This window comes from Chondrus crispus, genomic scaffold (assembly GCF_000350225.1).
Source record: "Chondrus crispus Stackhouse genomic scaffold, scaffold_173, whole genome shotgun sequence".
Taxonomy (NCBI): Eukaryota; Rhodophyta; class Florideophyceae; order Gigartinales; family Gigartinaceae; genus Chondrus; species Chondrus crispus.
Genome location: NW_005179042.1, coordinates 169,365 through 187,949, shown reverse-complemented (window position 1 = coordinate 187,949; position 18,585 = coordinate 169,365). Strand labels below are relative to the sequence as shown.

At 50.5% G+C, this 18,585-nt stretch overlaps 3 protein-coding genes; 2 read left to right on the top strand and 1 right to left on the bottom strand.

Annotated features, from left to right (window-relative positions):
- Positions 1 to 6,806: 6,806 nt before the first annotated feature.
- Positions 6,807 to 10,553, bottom strand: CHC_T00003110001 (hypothetical protein). XM_005714171.1 is given in 2 exon segments: positions 6,807 to 7,007; positions 7,008 to 10,553. 1 exon segment carries the CDS (start codon positions 10,551 to 10,553, stop codon positions 7,008 to 7,010), a length of 3,546 nt encoding a protein of 1,181 aa, XP_005714228.1. The 3' UTR covers positions 6,807 to 7,007.
- Positions 10,554 to 12,233: 1,680 nt separating this feature from the next.
- CHC_T00003109001 (hypothetical protein) lies at positions 12,234 to 15,375 on the top strand. The gene is made up of 4 exons (XM_005714170.1): positions 12,234 to 12,270; positions 12,384 to 13,614; positions 13,996 to 15,278; positions 15,335 to 15,375. Exons 1-4 carry the CDS (start codon positions 12,234 to 12,236, stop codon positions 15,373 to 15,375), a joined length of 2,592 nt encoding a protein of 863 aa, XP_005714227.1.
- An 85-nt stretch (positions 15,376 to 15,460) lies between these two features.
- On the top strand, positions 15,461 to 16,702 carry CHC_T00003108001 (hypothetical protein). XM_005714169.1 is given in 2 exon segments: positions 15,461 to 16,660; positions 16,661 to 16,702. The coding sequence occupies 1 exon segment, from the start codon at positions 15,461 to 15,463 to the stop codon at positions 16,658 to 16,660; it is 1,200 nt and encodes a 399-aa protein (XP_005714226.1). The 3' UTR covers positions 16,661 to 16,702.
- Positions 16,703 to 18,585: the final 1,883 nt, after the last annotated feature.

Here is an 18,585-nt window from a genome sequence, read left to right as displayed (position 1 = left end):
GGAATTTCGATATTTTAATACTGTCCATTAAACGTCCATTCACAGGAGAGCGAGAGCCTTGAAGCGCCTTTTTCACACCGCATCACATTTCTCTTGAGGCAATCTCAATTTCTGTCCAACCATGCCTACATCGCTGTCACATTCCTCACTAGCCAATCCGTTGCATCCATAGCCTCCGCGTTTCATACCCTTCTGCAAGAGTCCCTTTTCCTCTCACAGTAGAGATAGGATTGCGAACAATCCTATCTCTACTGTATGAAGCACGTAAGGCCAGTTGCCGGTGTTTTAACAATGTTAAAACAAACTAACAACGTGGATGTTCTCTACGGTAATGTTACCCTCGCCGGTGCTGCCGACAGCAATTCGAGTTGCTGTAGCGCGATCCAGGCAACGGCGAACGATCAGTAAACCCAGATCGCCCGATACGAATGGACCCAATCCTGCCCCCCTCACTGTGATTCCACACAAACATGCAAATAAGGCACAGCCTTATTTATAGACGTACGATAGGACATAGAGTCAGTAAATATACCGGCGCCGGCGGCCCCCCCGCGGTCAGGGGGACCCCGGCATCCGGATCTCTTGGTTCACAGGTTATGGGCACCTACGACCACTGAACTTCACCACCAGACCGACCACGACCAGCCACCACGGCAAAACCGAGAGACCGCGATCAAAGGGCGACCCGACGTAACCGCGCCCGAGAGCAAGAGCAACTCACGCACGAACTCTACGAATCAGCACGGATAGCAGAGGCAGAAAATCACGACACACAACCGCAAAAACACAACACTATGACCTCATCAACACAACAACCCACGCTACCCGCCCTGACAAAATCGAACTACACATTCTGGCACGACGCCCTACACATATACGCGCGTACCATAGAGGCAGAACCGCTCCTAGAAGCAGCACCGACACCCACCCAAGACCCTGCGATCAGCAAACAGAATCAGGACAAAGCCGATGCGCTCAGGACGATCATCATGCAAAGCATACACAACGATCTCATACCGCAGCTACCCCCCACCATCCTCAGGGAAGAACCACACGCCATATGCGAAATGATCAATACACACGTCCACGAAACCAACATCGAGAATCATGAAGTACTGGACGCCGAGGCCCGCAGCCTCAAATTCCTCCCCGGACAGGAATTCAGTGAGTATCTAGCCAAACACCAGAGCATCCGGCACAAAATGATAATCGCAAACTACCCCAACATCAATCACGAGAGAACCACAATCAACTACATGATTCAGGGACTTACACAGCACCCAGACCTCAGCACTCTCGCCCTCCTACTGACCGGCCACCCCCCAACCACCATAAGAGCATTCCACAACCACATCCAGCAGGTTCTGATCATGCAACAAAGAATGGCTCCCGCAACACAAACGCCACGCACAACCAAAGCAGAACAACAACGCACCGCCACTCCCCGCAACACATACACCCCACGCAAAATCAACCGATCAGCCCGCCCGGACAACAAAACGTACCCCAAACCTCCAGGATGGAGCGGAGCATGGTGCACCCACCATGGTAGTGTAACGCACAACACCACGGAATGCTATGCACACAAATGGCAAAGAAAAGCCCCGTATCACGCCAACACAATCCAAAACAACACCCCACCGCGATCCCCAAGCCCCCAACAAACAGAAGCACACGACCAAGCCATCGATGAACTGCAAATGAGGATAGCGCAACTCGAAGAAGCAATTACCCAGCACTCCGACGACGATACCACCGGTAAGCTTCCATACATTCTCGACTCTGGTGCCAATCCTACGCACGTATCCAAACCCCATGGTACGATGCGCAAAACAACCGGTACACTAACAAAAACTGCCAACGGCAAACATCACCCCATAACACACACGGGACCCATCAAAATCAAACAGAGCAATAAGACCATCACTCTCCCGGCGGTACACTCCCCCAACATACAGCAAAACCTCCTAAGTGTACACGACCTCACCCGCTACGGGCATGTCACATTCACACCCCACCGCGCAATAGTGCACGCACCCCAACGCATAAGAAAACCAGTCCTCACGGCCACATACCGCAAAGGACAGTACGTGATGGACAAACCTGAGCGAGCTCAAGCACAAGCAGCACGCACTGTAGGCAAATCACATAAAACACGTAAAGCACCGAAACACACCAGCACCCATACACAACACAAACAAAACAAGAAAAGCACCACCGCACCGGTCACACCCCACATAGCCCCCCACACGCGCGCCACACCGCAACTGCGCAACACCGCGCAATCCCCCCATCACCAACCAAAAAGAAGCACCGTCAAGGACATAATGCAGGACTGGCATCTGCGACTCGGCCACATTCACCCAAAAACCATCAGTATAATGGCGAAACACAAACTGTTACCACCCCTCCCCGCATCCCTGCACACGACGCCACACAAGCTAACCTGCACAGGATGTATCGATGGCAAAACAACGCAAACCACGCACCCCCGCACCACCCACACACAGGAAGTAGGCACACAACTATCGTCGGATGTCTGCGGCCCCATCAAGCCCACATCCAGACAAAATAACTACTACTTCATGACACTTGTAGACACAGCTACGAGATACGCCTGGGTAGTCTTCCTCAACAACAGGTCACAAGTACCGCACAGCATCACCAACGCCATCCAATACGTATCCAACCAGCTAGGATACTATCCCAAACTACTCACCACGGACAACGCGAAGGAATACACAGCCACATACGTACAGCAGTACCTCACCAACAGAGGGATCACCTTTCGACCGACCACAGCCTATACACCGCAAGAAAACTCCTTGGCAGAACGCATCAATAGGACCATCATGAACAGTGCACGAGCTGCGTTGGCGCACAGCCACATGCAGCAAGCCTACTGGCAAGAAGCAGTCACCGACGCTGTATACAAATACAACATAACATACCACCACACCGTCAAGAACCTACCGCACACCCTATGGCATGGCACCCCGCCGCGAGTGAAGTACATATTCATATTTGGCCAACTAGGATACATACCTATACTGAAACCGCACAAAACCAAACTTCAGCTCAGAGCACACCCAGCACGATACCTCCACGGTATCGACGACACACACATCCAAGTCTACAACATGCACACCAGCCGACAACAAAAAGTGCGCAGCAACGACTTTAAACCGTACTTCCGCAACACAGACCCATGCACAACCACACCTGCCGCATTCACGGCGAAACGCCGCAAGACCACCACACCAACGGCAGTCACAACCACAACCCCAGCGCCCAGATCACTTGCACAAGCACGCAAATATCCTGACGCAAAAGAATGGGAAACGGCGCACAACCACGAATTACAGCAGCTGGACGACATGAAGGCAATCGCATGGCACAAAACAGCAACCAACATACCGAAACGTGACATCATACCGATGACCATGACGTACAGGTACAAGATCGAGCCGGACATGAAAACAATAACAAGAAAAGCTCGATGCTCAGTGCGCGGAGACCTCATGACACCCCACACGCACTATGACCCGGACAAGACAGCGACGTTCATGGCAGACAAAACGACAGTCAGAGCAATACTCGCCATGGCGGCAGCGAACGACATGCACCTTGAACATCTCGATATAAAAGGAGCATACTTGCATGAACAATACGAACACGAAAAGCCGGTGTACGTATGGCAACCCCCAAAATTTGACGGAACGTTCACACACAAAACCACAAACGGTCAACTCAAAGGAAACATATACGGCACCCCACCAGCGGCGTATACCTACAGCACACGACTCCACGAACACCTCCGAAACAACGGATACCGTCAACTCAAATCAGATCCATCACTGTTCACCAAACAGGCACACAACAACCTGATCATTATAGCAGTCAGCATGGATGACTTCCTAGCAGCCGCCACGACCCCCAAACTCAATGACGAGCTGTACAACACATTGCGCCAGAAATATCAAATCAAGAGGCTGGGCAAACCCAAAGCATACCTCAACTGGCACATAACATACACACAGCACGGGATCCATGTCTCGCAACCACAGCACATACAGCACGTCACCGCATACTTGCGCATGAACGACAGCAACCCGGTTGACACACCATACCTCCACGGCATCAGTGTAGATCCACCGAAAGACACAGATGAACAGTACCCAGCCATACAAGACACATACCGCACAGCGCTAGGAGAGATACGGTACATAGCGGACAGTACCAGACCAGACATTGCATTTGCAACAGCGGCATTGGCGCGTGCACTACAACGCCCCACCAAGAGACACTGGAGACTGCTAAAAAGGCTAGCGCAATATTTACACAGCACACGCAGCCACGGCATACTTTTCCCCAAATCACGGAAACAACAGCCCACCATCACGAGCTTCACAGACGCCGACTTTGCCAATGACACGACCACGCGAAAATCGTTCTCCGGCATGGCTGTTACCCTCCACAATGCGACCATACACTGGCAGGCCAAACAACAGCCCATTGTAGCTAAAAGTACATGTGAAGCCGAGTACATGGCGGCAGCCGAGGCGGCAACCCACACCATATGGATCCGCAACATGATGTCGGAAATAGGCATCCCCACGCCAACGGCGGCCATGCACATTGACAACGCCGCCGCCGCTCGCATGGCAAACCAACAAGCGCCCACAAAGAGAAGGAAGTGCATAGACATCAAATACCATTACCTCCAAGACACAACAAAAAATGGTGCCATCTCAATACATCGAGTACCAACACACGACATGCCAGCGGACCTGATGACCAAACCGCTCAAGAAAGACACATTCACAAGACACCGCACGCGACTCAACGTCACCCCCCCACCCACCGAGGCAGTCACTTTCCACCCCGAAACTAAGCAATACGCGCGCCAGGGGGACTGTGATTCCACACAAAAAGAGGGAAAGACGCGCGCATTGCTCTCCCGCCCCGCTACGAAAAACACAGCGATTCCACACAAACATGCAAATAAGGCACAGCCTTATTTATAGACGTACGATAGGACATAGAGTCAGTAAATATACCGGCGCCGGCGGCCCCCCCGCGGTCAGGGGGACCCCGGCATCCGGATCTCTTGGTTCACACTCACAACGGCGGCAACAATGCTGTTGAAAGCGTGCACCTCCTCTTTTGGCATAACAAAGGCCCAACCCCTGTTGCACCTTTTTTTTAAGTCCTGAAAGGCATGAGAGTTAACGGTAACTTCCTGCGCCCCTCCCCTCCCGCAACACCCCTTACATGTCGACGTCGGTCAATTCCCTATAATGACACAGACACGGTATCATCAACGCTCTTAGCAAGGACCAAGTCATTCAAAGTGCTTCTCTTAAAGAATAATTGCTCTCATGACACGTCCCTGAATTTCAAACCGCACTGCAATATCATGCTTTCTTGCGTCTACGGTGTAGTACAGTGGTTGCGTTTCACCTTTTTACCCATGACGTCGTCCGGTACACAACTGTTTCCCCCTTTTCTGCGTCGTAATGTACCAAAGCAATTAGGATCATGGGTTCGAAGTTGGGTTCTCAGCGCACTTTGTATGAGCTCTGCTCTCAGGATTGTCTTGACGGTTAGCTCTAGCCCTGTCTCAAGAAAAATTGGATATGGCCACTAGAGTTCCACGCACTCCCCCTTGCTTTATAAACCAGTTCGGCAACAATTTGCACACCTTTCCCTCACCACCAGGAACGCCTTCGAGTGCACGACGTAGGACAGAGAACCGTTGTACTCAGTGCCGCGCATCCCCCATACTGAATCTCCACATTCCGGTAAGAAGCCACTGTTTGTTCGATCGCTCTGCTGCCTGGCAAGCTTCTCAGTACGCGTTTGCACTTGAGTCCTTTTCCACGTCACCTTATCGCGAAGGAATGTGTCCGCAAGGCCAAATACCGCACGCATATCATGTCTGGGGTGATATCCCATTCTTGCCAAAAACTTACAGCAGTTTGACATCGGGATACATGTTTGTGTCGAGGAAAAACAAGAACCAGACATGCCTGAATGATGAAGAGTGTCCGTACGCATGTGAGTGATGACACGGTGACAGTATTCTCGAAGCCGTGAGCAACACACCGATTTCAGAGCCCAGGTTTGCTCCAAGGAAAGAGAAGGCCTGAGCACCAGCGCCAACATATGTTTCTTCGTGGTTTTGAAAAATGTCTTAGTTCTATTTTGTTCACGTGCTCCCTTGTGAAGTGTGACGTCTTGAAATCCCTGGTCTGAACCAAAAAAAAGCTTCTCCATCTATTCTTCAATAAGTTCAACATGCAAACGAATAGTATGTGCATGTATGAAAGAATGAATGAATCTGATTCACTAAAAAGAGTAATGCACTTTCTCCAGAAAAAATAGATTACTTTCAAGACGGCAGAGCGAGGACTCCTGTTCATGTGCCAATATGCATCTTAGCATAAACTAACATGTTCGATGATACGCAAGAGTCTAGTTAACTTCGTTTCGATGCAAAGCACCTATTACACTAATAGAGTGTAATGGTGCTGTGCGCCGAGACACAGTTTGGAGTAAGGGCTTCAACACCACCCAGATTTAAGCAGCGTTGTTTCATTTTCTCACATTCTGAGGCTCTGCTACATTTCCTTCGAATCTAGTTGTTCTGTTTCTAACATCAGTTTGGAATGACAAGCAGCTTGGAGGGTGGCCAGCTTGGAGGATGGCCAGTTTCATCATCTGACTTCGTCTGTCGCTTCCGAGCATCCCCCCAAAAAAAATCACTTTTGTCTAAAAGTGGAAGATGTGGCGCACAACAATAGATGGGTCTACATATCAGTCTTTACTCTTTACTATCCAGCATGGGTTCTTCATCAGTTTCTCATCAATTCATGGATGTTGCACCGGCACATCACAAGTTATGGTTAGATTACATGGCCTGGTGCTAAAAGATAGTTGTCTCTCGCAGCCCCTGCGCCAGTGGTGCCCTTACAATCAGTGGACTTTCGCACAAAGCGACGGTGCTAAACCTGCTTTTCAGCTCTATTCCCTATACTTAGCGCCTGGGACTCGACCTCCAAGGAGTGCTCGAAATTGTCGGAGGAAAACATGTTTGCGTCAAAATACCTAAACGCATCATCTGAACCGACAAGTTCCAGCGGTGTAACATCTTGTACATCAACGATCGTTCCCGACATGTCGTCGCCAACATAGCTCTCCACAATCATAGGACTGACATCATCATCCTCGCATCCGCCCCAACGTATCCACTCATCTGCTTCGTCAAAATCAGTTTTGTAAGAATGCCCCAGCGCTTCGTACTCTGCAGACAGATTTCTCCACGAGTCTAACCCTGCCTCTGCCGGCGACTGCACAATTACTGATCCTGCAATCACACTAGAGAGGGCCGGGTGTTCGAGCTCTGGTTCACGTTTGACCTCTCCCCTTCCTTGCTTCTTTTCTCCTTTCGCCACAGATGCTTTTTCTGGCTCGTCGTCTTGCCCGTTGTATACCTCACAATATGGCCGCTTCGCGAGATATGCCTTCAAATTCTTGTTCAATGGCGCAGCGTTGCCAGCCACTTTCCTATTCGTGGTCCGATTCCATATTGCAACGTGGACACCCGCCCCTAGCTCGTCTGGATTGACCCTCCTCTTCTTGCGATCCCCTCTTTTCAGAGGCGTTCGCATTAAATCTTGATCTTGTCTGTCGTATATCTCACACTCAGGGTGCCCTTGTAAATAACGGTCTAGATTCTTCCCGAGCGGTGCCGCGTTTCCAGCAATTTTTCTCTGTTCCACTCGGTTCCACATAGTAACGTGAGTGTCATCCGGGAACGTCAGTGCTGAGCTGGGGGTTCCTTCCTTCACGGAAGGAGCAAGCTGACGGGCGGATGGAGGCTTTTGTACAAGTTTTTCCGGTGAGGGTCGCTTAGAACCACCGTCGGAGGTAGCAGGGCGAATTTCCCCCGTCACGGACTTGCTGGGTGCTGCGGAGGACACCGGCACCGCTTTCGCAACGACAGGTAAAGAGGGCGGTAATTTCTTCGTGACAGGGGCGCCGATTGCTGTAGGGAACGGCTTAGGTTTTATAGCAGCGGAAGTACTTCCCAATGCTCGTTCGTCGCATGACTGCTTCGAAGAGCCAGGCGTACTTCGAGGTTGTAGCGGAGGTGTCGGCTCAACTGCAGCAGCTGCACGCGCAGCAGCCGCAAGAGCGCCAATAGGTACAGCCGGTGTTCTTTGAACACCTCGTAAAGCAACGTTGTTATCGGCTTTGGCTTTGGTGGACACACCCTTTTGGGTACTGTCTACGCGGACTCGTCGGGCAATTGGGCGAGATAGATTTGTCCGCATGTGTGCGCAAGCCGCGCATGTCGGGCAAGAATATGGCGTTGGTCTTGCCGCCCTCTGGGCATAAACTGACGAACTAGCACCTGGTTTGTTCTTCCCACTCACAGTCATGCTCGGAGACGGGAGAGCTACTCTTCGTCCGCTGGACAATTCCTTGACTGAACTAGGCAAAGGCGATACAGCGGTTGCCTTTCCTTCCAAGGGCAAAAGTTTCGGCTTCGCAGAAGTGCCTGCGGAGCTTTTTCTCTTCTCCCTAATATCACCGTTTCGATCGTTTTGCGATTTACCGTGCAAATCGACACTTCCTCGTCGCAAAATCTCCTGGCTGACTTTGCCATTCGCGCTAGAACCGCTTGTGGTGAGCAATTGCAAACATGCCGACTTGGAATTGACAGAACTTTTGGCACTATCGGTGTGCGTCGGTTCGTTTCTCACCACAACATGTCCCGCACGCCTTGTCGCATTAGCTGTCGTGGACGAGGAGCGATCAACTTTTGATGAGGCGTTTGTCCCAATGCCAACCGCATGGGGCTCTTGCTTCAAGCTCCGACATGGCAGGCCAGACGAGATACTTGTGATGTGCCCACGCGATTGCTGCTTTCCCGATGACGTTCCGCTCTTTTGGGTCGCAATACCAACCATCCTCTTCACGTCAGGCGAGGTGGTGCTATGATTCTCGGATGCAGACGCTCCGGCCTGTGCTTTGGTGGAAAGAGCTTCATGTGAACGGGACATCAAGTTCTGGCGAAGGCTTTGTGCTCTCGGCTGCGTCTCTTTATTCACAAACGTGCGCTTTCCAGCTTGCGCAGCTCCTGTGCCAGAGTGTCTTCCAATAAATGATTCTCTGGGACTAATCCGAGGCTGCGGTGAGGTTGACGCTCTAGTTGGAACCTGTGTCTTGGTCTGTGCTTGAGCTTTCCGAACACCGTCAACGCGGGGTGTCTTAGACGAAGTCCGAGACAACTTGCCCGTAGTACCATCTTGCGCCTTTTCTGGTAATGCAGAGCTAGCCCCAGGTGAATGACTTCCCGAACCCTTTGCACGAGAATCCCACTTTGGGCCTAGCAGCTTGGGAACGTCCGGTCGGTGTGGACTTGCCACCAAACTCCGTTCTTTCGTGGCGGGTTGCTTCGGAGCCGGAGAATTCCGCAAACTGCTGCTGGATTTCGATACTGCGATCTGCGAAGTTGCCTTCGAGGATAGCGGAACGCACTTCCTTTCCTTCGTCTGATTAGATACTGCCCTTTCCTTTTGTTGATACTTCCCCCGAGCGTCCACTGTTTTGAGACGCTGTGATGCCGCTACTGTACGACGCGCTCTCGCTTCGCTAGAAACGCGAGCGATTTTTGCAGCTCGAAGCTGTGCATCAATGCAGCACTGAGGAAGGACACGCTTTGAACCTGCCCGCCTTGTAACGGGGAATTGGCCGCGAGGACGGCACTGCTGAACGCTTCGGTTCCTCGAAGCAGCTTTGGGCACAAGAGCCGGTAGTGATTTTTCTCGTGAACGGTCGAGCCGTGTGAGTTGCGATGAGTCCGCCGGGCGCCGCGGCCGTGGTCCATTTACGATTGCTTTCGCCGGCACTGGAATCGTCCCTTTCGTGGTAGTCATGTTTCCCGGTGTTGAAGACACATCGGGACGATCTCTCTGAGCAATCGTGCTTGCCCTCTGGTGTTTAACATTGAAAAGATTGGTGGTAGATGCCGGACGAGACTTGCTTAGGTGGCCTACGACATTCTCCTTGCCCTTGCCTGTAGCAGGTGAAACCGTCACGACCTGCCCTTTCAGACTGGTAGCGTAAACTTCAGAGCTACAAAGCTTGGGTTCGGTCCGACGGATTTTATGTGCAGACGATTGCGAAATCCGAGGCAAGGCTTCGGGTTTTTGACGGGGAATGACCCGACCAATACTGCCAGAGACATCTCCCGGCATTGAGGGTTTCGCCGCCGCTTTTCGTTCTTCCTCTGTGGGCCTTGCTGTTGCATCTTCAGTTGTCGTTTTCACGTGCGTCGAAATGTTGTCAGAGGAAAATAAGAGCATCGAAGCTTTGTTCTTGGCCTCGCTCTCCCTCGACGGGAATCCAGTACAAAATAGGGCCTGGTGTAAACGGAACACTCGCAGTCGGCGGTTGCTCGCCATGTCGATCTTGAAACGAATTTCGGATGAATGCTGTGTCCTAACTGGAAAAGGTTGGACCGTAATAGGCCTGAAAGACATACCGCTTACTACTGCAACGTTGGAAACGAGAGAGCCTGTGCATATCCGGAATGGCTCTGCCCATGTAGACGGAGTCAACCTACACAATGTATCTAATTGATGTCGCAGCATTTTTGATGCCACTCGTATCCGCCTTGCGCTTGTAGGATGGTTCGAAGGAACCACAAAAACTGCACGATACAAAACTGTTTTCGCATTGTCCGAAAAATCATCTGGGCGCATCCTGGCATTCCCATCTGCTTTCAAGTTCAGAGGCGTACTTGTGAAACTCGCATTCCCGGCATTGTGCGATGAACTCGGCTGCAATGGCGATGAACCGGGTGCTGGGCCAGCATGGGCATCCGGCTCGTTTCGCAGATCCATTCTACTCGGCGTCTTCTTCTCAGTCGTCGAGTAGATGCCCATGGTGGGTCCAGGTCGTCCCTCTGGCGAATAAGCGGCTTTGGCGGGTTTGTATGAGGTGTCAACAACATCCGTCTTCAGTTTTCTATCGAATGCTGCAGGCTGGGAGTTGTCATGCGGGCCAGGGCCATTCTTGGAGTGTGAAGATGTGACAGAGAGATTCGAACCGGCATAAGTGTTTGATATGCGTGCCTCAGTGCTTGATGATTTTCCACGACCAACAATCACCTTTCGCACCGTTTGATCTCTCCCCGATCGTGAATCTAATAAGCCCTCTGCCGTGTAAGTTTTAGCAGCGAAGGGAAGAGACGAAAAGGACTCCGCTGGTTTTGGGGGCGTTGGTTCATCGGATGAGTCTAAGGCTTCGGAGCGGGCTGATGTTGGCCCCATTGAATGCGGAACAATGACGGGGAGGTCGCTTTCGCAGTACCCTGAAGCTTTCGAAATGGTTTCCAATTGCTTGTTTCGCGATCGGATAGAGACAGACGAAAAACGGCTCCAGGGTGGTCGGCGCGTTTATCAAAGGCTCGCCACATGCAAGAGTGCAATAGACTGCCCGCGTTGGCGTCTGGGAGAGAGGAAGGACAGAAAGGTGAGAACGATATTGTTCTGACTCACAACAGGTCCAGATGGGATCGTGCGCATAGGGTGAGGCTTGTTGCTTTCCCCAGAGTCGAACACCATCTGCGCTATCAGTTCAGCAGACTGCGATCGAGGGAATCCCGCCGTCGTCTCCGATCCGAAGCCAGCGTCGCATTAAATAATGTGCCCACTGCGAAATGGCCAAGTGGCCCTGTTCTCTCATTGTTCTTATTGCATATCACCCTCATGATTGGATGGGAGGCGGAACGCCTTCCAATAAAATCCTCTTGATGACATTGAACGCTGGCATACAGAGGGGCATACACGAGGGAGAATAACAGTAAAGTTATTCTCCCTCGTGTATGCCCATGCAGCACGGCTACAGTAGTGTCTATCCGACCGACCGAGGCTTGTTCTCATAATACTGTATGAGGAAATAATATATGAGGACAGCTTTTTTTGCAAAAATATTTCAAATAAATTGAACATTCAAAAAGCTATCTTGAGCACTATTTCCTTAACCCTGTGCTCCGGTTGGTGACGGTTTTGGGATTCACAAAAGTTTGTGACGTTCTAGTATATTTTTTATGGTACAGTGCCCTTCCACGAATAGAACACCGTCCTTTCGCCTCTCAGAACTCTCCATCGGTTTGTGATTGGTTGAAGAGTGTGTACACTCATTGTGAGCATACGTATATGAGCGCCCTCAACCTTCACAGAACTCCCATTGACAGTGAGATCTTCCTTTTTTTCTGGATACATTTTGTGATGTTGATAGGGCAGTGCTACACTGTCTGCATACACCTCTCTTTTGGCAGTGTCCCTCCTCTCGAAAAGTGTCTGTAGTCTCACAGTTCTCCCACTTCAACCGGCTTTCCTGCTCTCAAGACGCTGCTCTGGCTGTTTCTATGTATTGGGATATGCAGAGACGAAACATCTCTTTTGATCTGCACAGCCCAGACCGTCAGGCAGTGCCTGTCGTCGACCAAGATTTGCAAGCCGACAGTGAAATCGCGTTTAGCGAGTCAGATGCTGTTGAACAGGATGCATTAGCTCCCTCGACATTGCGTGTCCCTGTGCTTGGAATCAGCTCAGCCCCTGTGGAATCCTCAGAACTAATCAGAGAAAACAACGAAGAGGTCGACAGATCGGCGGCAGCTCGCACAGGTCGTCAGCGCCTGAACAGATCAGATATATTATACAATAATGATTCAAATTGCAATGCTCCAGCACCCGTCAATCTGGACAGTATAACTCCGTCAGCCTTTGAAGAAGAAGATGGAATCTCTGTCCCTTTCCAACTCGGTCATTGCCAGTCCATTTTGAGAAATATTCCTTCATCGGACAGTCAGGATTCAGATTCGGTGGACACCTCAGACAAAGCATTCTCACAGAACAGCTGTCTGTCTTTATTCTCGCATTATACAAGTGAAGACTCTGAGGATTTTTCGGATGGCGAGAAGATTATTTCTGATCAAGAGATTCGTAGCTTGCGTCACTCTCAAAACATGACATCGTACTGTGCGAGCGGGGGAGAGTCTGGAGCTCCTCTATGGGAAGATTTGCACAGCCGCATTTTTCATGATTTTAACGGTGAGAGATTCTCTGCTGGGCCATGGGAAGAGGTCCATGTGGAGGAGGAGCGCTGTCTAAGATCTGCAATGAGTTTTGACGACCTTCAGGCAAAGAAAAATGCACAGCGCCACGGAGGGCTGCCCATGTGGCACTACGAGAGCCCTTTCGCTGAAGTCACAGTCCGTGTCGACGATGTTAACGACACTCTCGAACACCGATTTCTAGAAGAAGCACATGATGTGCTTCGAAAGGTTAAGGCAGATATTGTAGGCCGCGGGGATTTGGGAGATGACTCTGCAAAAGAGAGGGATGTTGTCACTCCACTTAGCTGCCTCCAGTCTTTCGTATCTGACTGTCTCCTAGAGAAGCTCAGTTACGGAGCCAACAGGGTGCTTCACCAAAATCGCCAAAAGGGCACGTCCAAGGAGGAGTTGCTAGGTCTAATAATTATTCACGTATTGTGTGCTGCCTATGACGAGTCCCCCTCTACTATTTGCGATGCGTCGCAAGGTGACTTTTTCTTTCAGATGGGGATAGAAGCAGAGCGCTATCATCAAGTCTGGGCGGCTTTGAGTGGTGCAAAAGATCGTCGCGGTACTTAAGACATCTCTCCGACTGGTTGGAGCCGAAGCGCAAACAGAGCAACGACGTTGATCACAGAGATCGAGGCGGAGACAGCTTCAATTAACAGAGACCTAGTGTACATTCCGAGAGCTACTGTGCTCTCCCTTGATGACGACCACCTCAGAATGGCGTCGAGATCTGTCGTAGAACTAACATATCTTCGCCAACACAACAACCCGAAAAAGGGACTGGGGCCTGTGGGTAACGCTCTCTGTTAGGCTCTAAACCCCTTCTTCCTCGCTTGTCATTTTACCCGCAGCGGAGAGAAGCTCATCCACACTTGGGAAAGACTAGTTCAGCTTTTACAGGGGGTATCTACGACGGGTTCTCTGCGTCCCATGCCAGGGGCAATATTTGCTGCGGACAGAGGTTACAACTCAAAAGTTACAATTGAGTTCATTTCAGATGTCCTCGGAGCAAGCCTTTTGGGAACACACAAAAGGGACCTTTGGTTCCCTTTTGTGTTCGGAGATGGGCCTATTACTCGCCGCCATAGAGGTATGGTTGTCTCGGAACGAGGTTGTCGCGCTGTGTACACAGCACGACTAAAAGAGGGACCTAGTTCGAGCAGGGCTTCTAATCTACGCGCTGTAGAAGCTTGCGTCTACCGCGAGAGTTGTTCTGGAAGGATCGCGGCGTTGGTTCACAATAACGGTGCCCTGTTTCCCTCGCGATGCTTCACAATTGTCTGCCGCGATAGTTACCGGGCGGAGTCTGCCGTGAGGAAACTTGAGGCAGCATTAATTGTCTACGATGAGCCATGGAAAACTGCTGTGTCTACTCAGAGGCCCACTCGATCCAGTAGTCATGCCATCCCCCGCGTAAGTGCAAAGAGTAGAGTGCAACAGGTCCTTGCTCAAGTGCGGTGTCTGACGTACCTGCAATCCGAGGACCCGGTGTGGTTCTTACTCCGGGCCTTCAGATTTACGTCACGCACTAGTTTTGGTTTCGTTCAAGCAATCGCGCGAGACTATGGGACGAGAATCAATGGTTTGGCATGGTTGTTGCAGGGGAGCGTTCTGACTCCGGGTACAGAGGCCCTCAGTGAGGAAGTCGAGGAGGTACGGGAGCACATCAAGATGAAATGGGAGAGCATCATTGCCGTCTTTGGGCTACGGCTGGCGGACTTGCCTGTCACATCTTCACGCAGGACAGTGGCTGCTAGACTTAGAGGCATGTCCGCAACGCGAATTACGAGCTCTACCAAGAGTGACCTGCAGGAAATTCTGGCAGTCTTTGACAGAGCCCTTGACGGCCGTGTTCCAAAGTCGAGCCTAGTGGCTGCTGTTAGACAGCTAAAGATAGACGTAGCCGCGGACACTGTGGACTTAGATGGCAGTGAGCGGGAGGATGCAAGCCCTGAGGAACTGCTAATACAGTCTGCAGCCAAGGTGAGTCATGCCTTGCGCGACGCGTCACTACACGCCTGGGTGATGAAGCCACTTATCGCAACTGCCGGCATGCGAGAGGGCACAAGGAATGAAGATAAGATCGTAGAAGCTATCCCTGAATTCATGAAGACTTCTGGCGGGGCATACATGTGTGCAGCGGGCCGTTCGAGCTACATCTGGGACACTGAATTTGCGTGCGACGTCAAGCATATCCGATGCACAGGTCTGGTGGAGAGTCTACGTTGTGATATGATTGCAGACAATCCGGATGCTGTACTTGCTGCAGAGAACAAAGAGGGTGACTTAAATGTTTTCGCTGTAGAAGTGAAAACGATGACCTCAGTCAGATCCGTAGAGAGTGCAACTACTCTCCGTGCACGCTATGGCCCCGTGGTGTCACTTCGAAATGTTGGAACCAGCGACCGAAGCACTGGTCTTTTCAAGGAGTTGGTTGGCACGCCTGCGTACAGGGCTCAAGTCCTTCACCACGCTGCCACTCTTGGCGTGAACAATGTCCTGTTCGTCGTAGGGACTGGGGGTTCTATTACGAAAGGTGGCATTGTTTATGTTTGTCATATCGTCTTTGCAGAACATATGCGACATAATTATACATATGCTTTAGACTGCGTGCGCACAGCAGCGTTCAAATGGGTCGGGGAAGGATCTGAACGCGTTCCAGAGCAGTATGACGCTCTGCTGCAGAACACTCATGCTTCTGACCTCTACAGCTTTGTTTCCTACTATGGACTTAGTCAGGCTATTAGACACGAAGTTATCACGAGGGGAGAGCCCATCCCCCCTGCGCGAATGATTCGGTTAACTCCAGCAGTTTATTGGAATAATCCAAAGGGCGGAGTGGATGTGATCTCGAGATATGTGAAGACGTTGGCTAGGAGTAACATGAGCGAATGCCCTGTCGTATCCATTATTGCCCGACTTCTGTCGATGCAGGTGAATAATGCAGCAGTCGCTTACAGGCTTCACAAAGCTGAGTCTTTAAAATTGTTACCTACTGTTCAAGAGGTTTCGTCGCTGCCAACCAGAGGATACTCTGCTCTCCGTCATAAAGTGACGCAATGCGAGTCATTTGGCTTTTTTGCGAGGCAATTGGCAAAGGAATGGGTCGATACTTTTCATGCCAAGCAAGACGATGAGTTTGGGACTGAAGAAGAGATCGAGAGTGAGTCTATAAAACCTATGTTTAGACGCAAGGCGGCTGACAGATATAATATAGGGACGCACAAAGCGCGTAGGCTTAATAGGCGTATTGTGCACAAGAAAGTTTCAGGGACGTCTACATACTGTGTATTATGCTCATGGTCTCTAAGGGGCATGAAGGACGGAAAAATGAAGGTAAAGCGCAAAGGTTCTCGACAAGTCCAGTTGTGTGGTACATGCAAGCAGGCTATCTGCACTGCATGCTGGTCTGAGTGGCATTCGCGAGATACGCTGAAGCGCACAAGGCCGACGGCTGCAGAGAAGCGGTTGTTCGATCAGAGTCTTCGCAGCGTGAGGCGTCGATGTGGCAACTAGTAGTAGTGCAGGTATGGCGTTGAGTAAAGTATTTACGAGAGAGTCTTCGCAGCGTGAAGCGTCGAGGTGGCAACCAGTAGTAGTGCAGGTATGGCGCTGATTGAAGTATTTACGAGAGCTTTGCATGTTTTGTGAAGTTGTATCACTTGGAAAGACATCGAAGAACAGTCAGCTCACTTTGCGTTGTAGATGTCCAAAGTCTCTACAACAGTGCTTTCACTGTAGAACACTGTCATTTCCGCCGAGGACACTCACTGTAAAAGAGGTGAGCTACTACCGCGATTTTGTACACTTTTTGTGAGAGTTGTGCCCCAGTGTCTAAAGCGGTCCAAATAAAAAAGAAAACCTCCGTCACGTCCGAAACACGGATCTCTGATGAACAATACCTATATCACCAGAACCCGTTTTGAAACCCCGTTCGAACGGTTTTGTATAGAGCAACTAACTCGCAAACGTTCAAGAGCAAGACAAAAATGTCCCTAAAGGGGGCAAAAAAATTCGTCACAAAAATCGAGCACAGGGTTAACATGCTTGTTTTCGGCAATAGCATCTTGCAGAACACCGGGATAGCTGCTTTGAATACGCAGAAAGCTCAAGAATATAATGCAGATTGAGGGTCGTTCTAAACAGGGAAGAAAATTGTTGCTTTTGCACATAGTTATGATAGAAACTGTTCCCATTGGCCGGTCACAAGATATGATATTCTTGCATGCAGGAATCCCCATGCAAAAATCGATCACTTCTTCGTGCAAGAAAAGAAGTGGAAACACTGGGCGACTCCGAAAAACATAAATTGTGTACACACAAATTCCTTTGTGTATGTGTGTCGTATTTTGTGCCTTGGCACGGAAATGCATGTGACACAAAAATTTGTGTAAGACACATTTAATGCCAATTCACCGTCAGTGAGGTGTCAGCATGCCGGCGGACGGATTTCGGTACCCCCTTCACGCCCTATCCTATGATACTCAAATGAGGAATCTCCTCCTTTTTTGCTGTTGCAACGCGCAAAAAGGCAACGCACCATCACTTTTCGTCACCGCCTCAACACGGAAGGTCGAAGACGACGAGACAGTCGGATAACAAGGAGTGCATTGCAACCCCTCTACATCTCCATTTGCCGTTTTGTTCGGTCCAGGATGTGACGAATCCCTTATCACATTTTGCGGGTTCGATCACGCTTCTTTTCGATACCTCCTCCCCCTGTTTGAACCCCTTTATCTCCGCTTCACACCCTACAGCTCTGACGGATTCATTCGCGTCATCCTGCGACATCGGACGCGAAGGGGAAGACGTCGGTCGCTATCGGCTGTCCACTGCTTAGCTCTCACACTTTGCTGGTACAGGACAAGGGATTCTAGTATGGTCTTGTCAATGCTATTAGGCATAACTGCTTTTGTTTGCTCTATATTTTTACGATTCGGTCGCTGTTTGTTGAGGCGCGTCCTCAACTCTGATCATAAAACTCGCATTACAATGCCCACAGCGCAAGAGACTAGGCATTACAAAGGATCCATTTCCGCAAAGTACTCTCTTCTTCAAGATTTGTACGCCATAGCGGATGGACAGAAGCTTTATCTACAAGAGAGCGGGAACGGTGTAATTCAGAACATGCTTTACAATGGGTGGCAACATGATCACTACGTCGGAAACGTACTTGTTTTTGTGCCTTCCGGCGTAGTGATCGCGGCAGCGTACAATGCTCACGGGCGTCTCCATGACTCGGTAATTGCCGAATGGGGCAATGTATATCGGAAACTTGAGGAAACATTTGAAAATCATGGTGCGACGTGCGTTGTAGATTCTGCGTTTAGTAAGGGAGACTACCCTTTTCTTATCAAATTCGCGCAAGATATGCCAATGAGCAGTGACCGAAATGTTCATCAGAAGGCGCAGCAAGCGACATCCGTCAGGCAAGCATCGGA

Bases quoted from the DNA above. Each gene is read 5' to 3' on its own strand.
- CHC_T00003109001 (XM_005714170.1), top strand. From the start codon at position 12,234: ATGAGCGCCCTCAACCTTCACAGAACTCCCATTGACA. The intron at 12,271-12,383 runs GTGAGATCTTCC...AAGTGTCTGTAG, and splicing joins TCACAGAACTCCCATTGACA to TCTCACAGTTCTCCCACTTC. The intron at 15,279-15,334 runs GTGCAGCGGGCC...TGCGACGTCAAG, and splicing joins TTCTGGCGGGGCATACATGT to CATATCCGATGCACAGGTCT.
- CHC_T00003110001 (XM_005714171.1), bottom strand. From the start codon at position 10,553: ATGTCTTTCAGGCCTATTACGGTCCAACCTTTTCCAGTTAGGACACAG.
- CHC_T00003108001 (XM_005714169.1), top strand. From the start codon at position 15,461: ATGACCTCAGTCAGATCCGTAGAGAGTGCAACTACTCTCCGTGCACGC.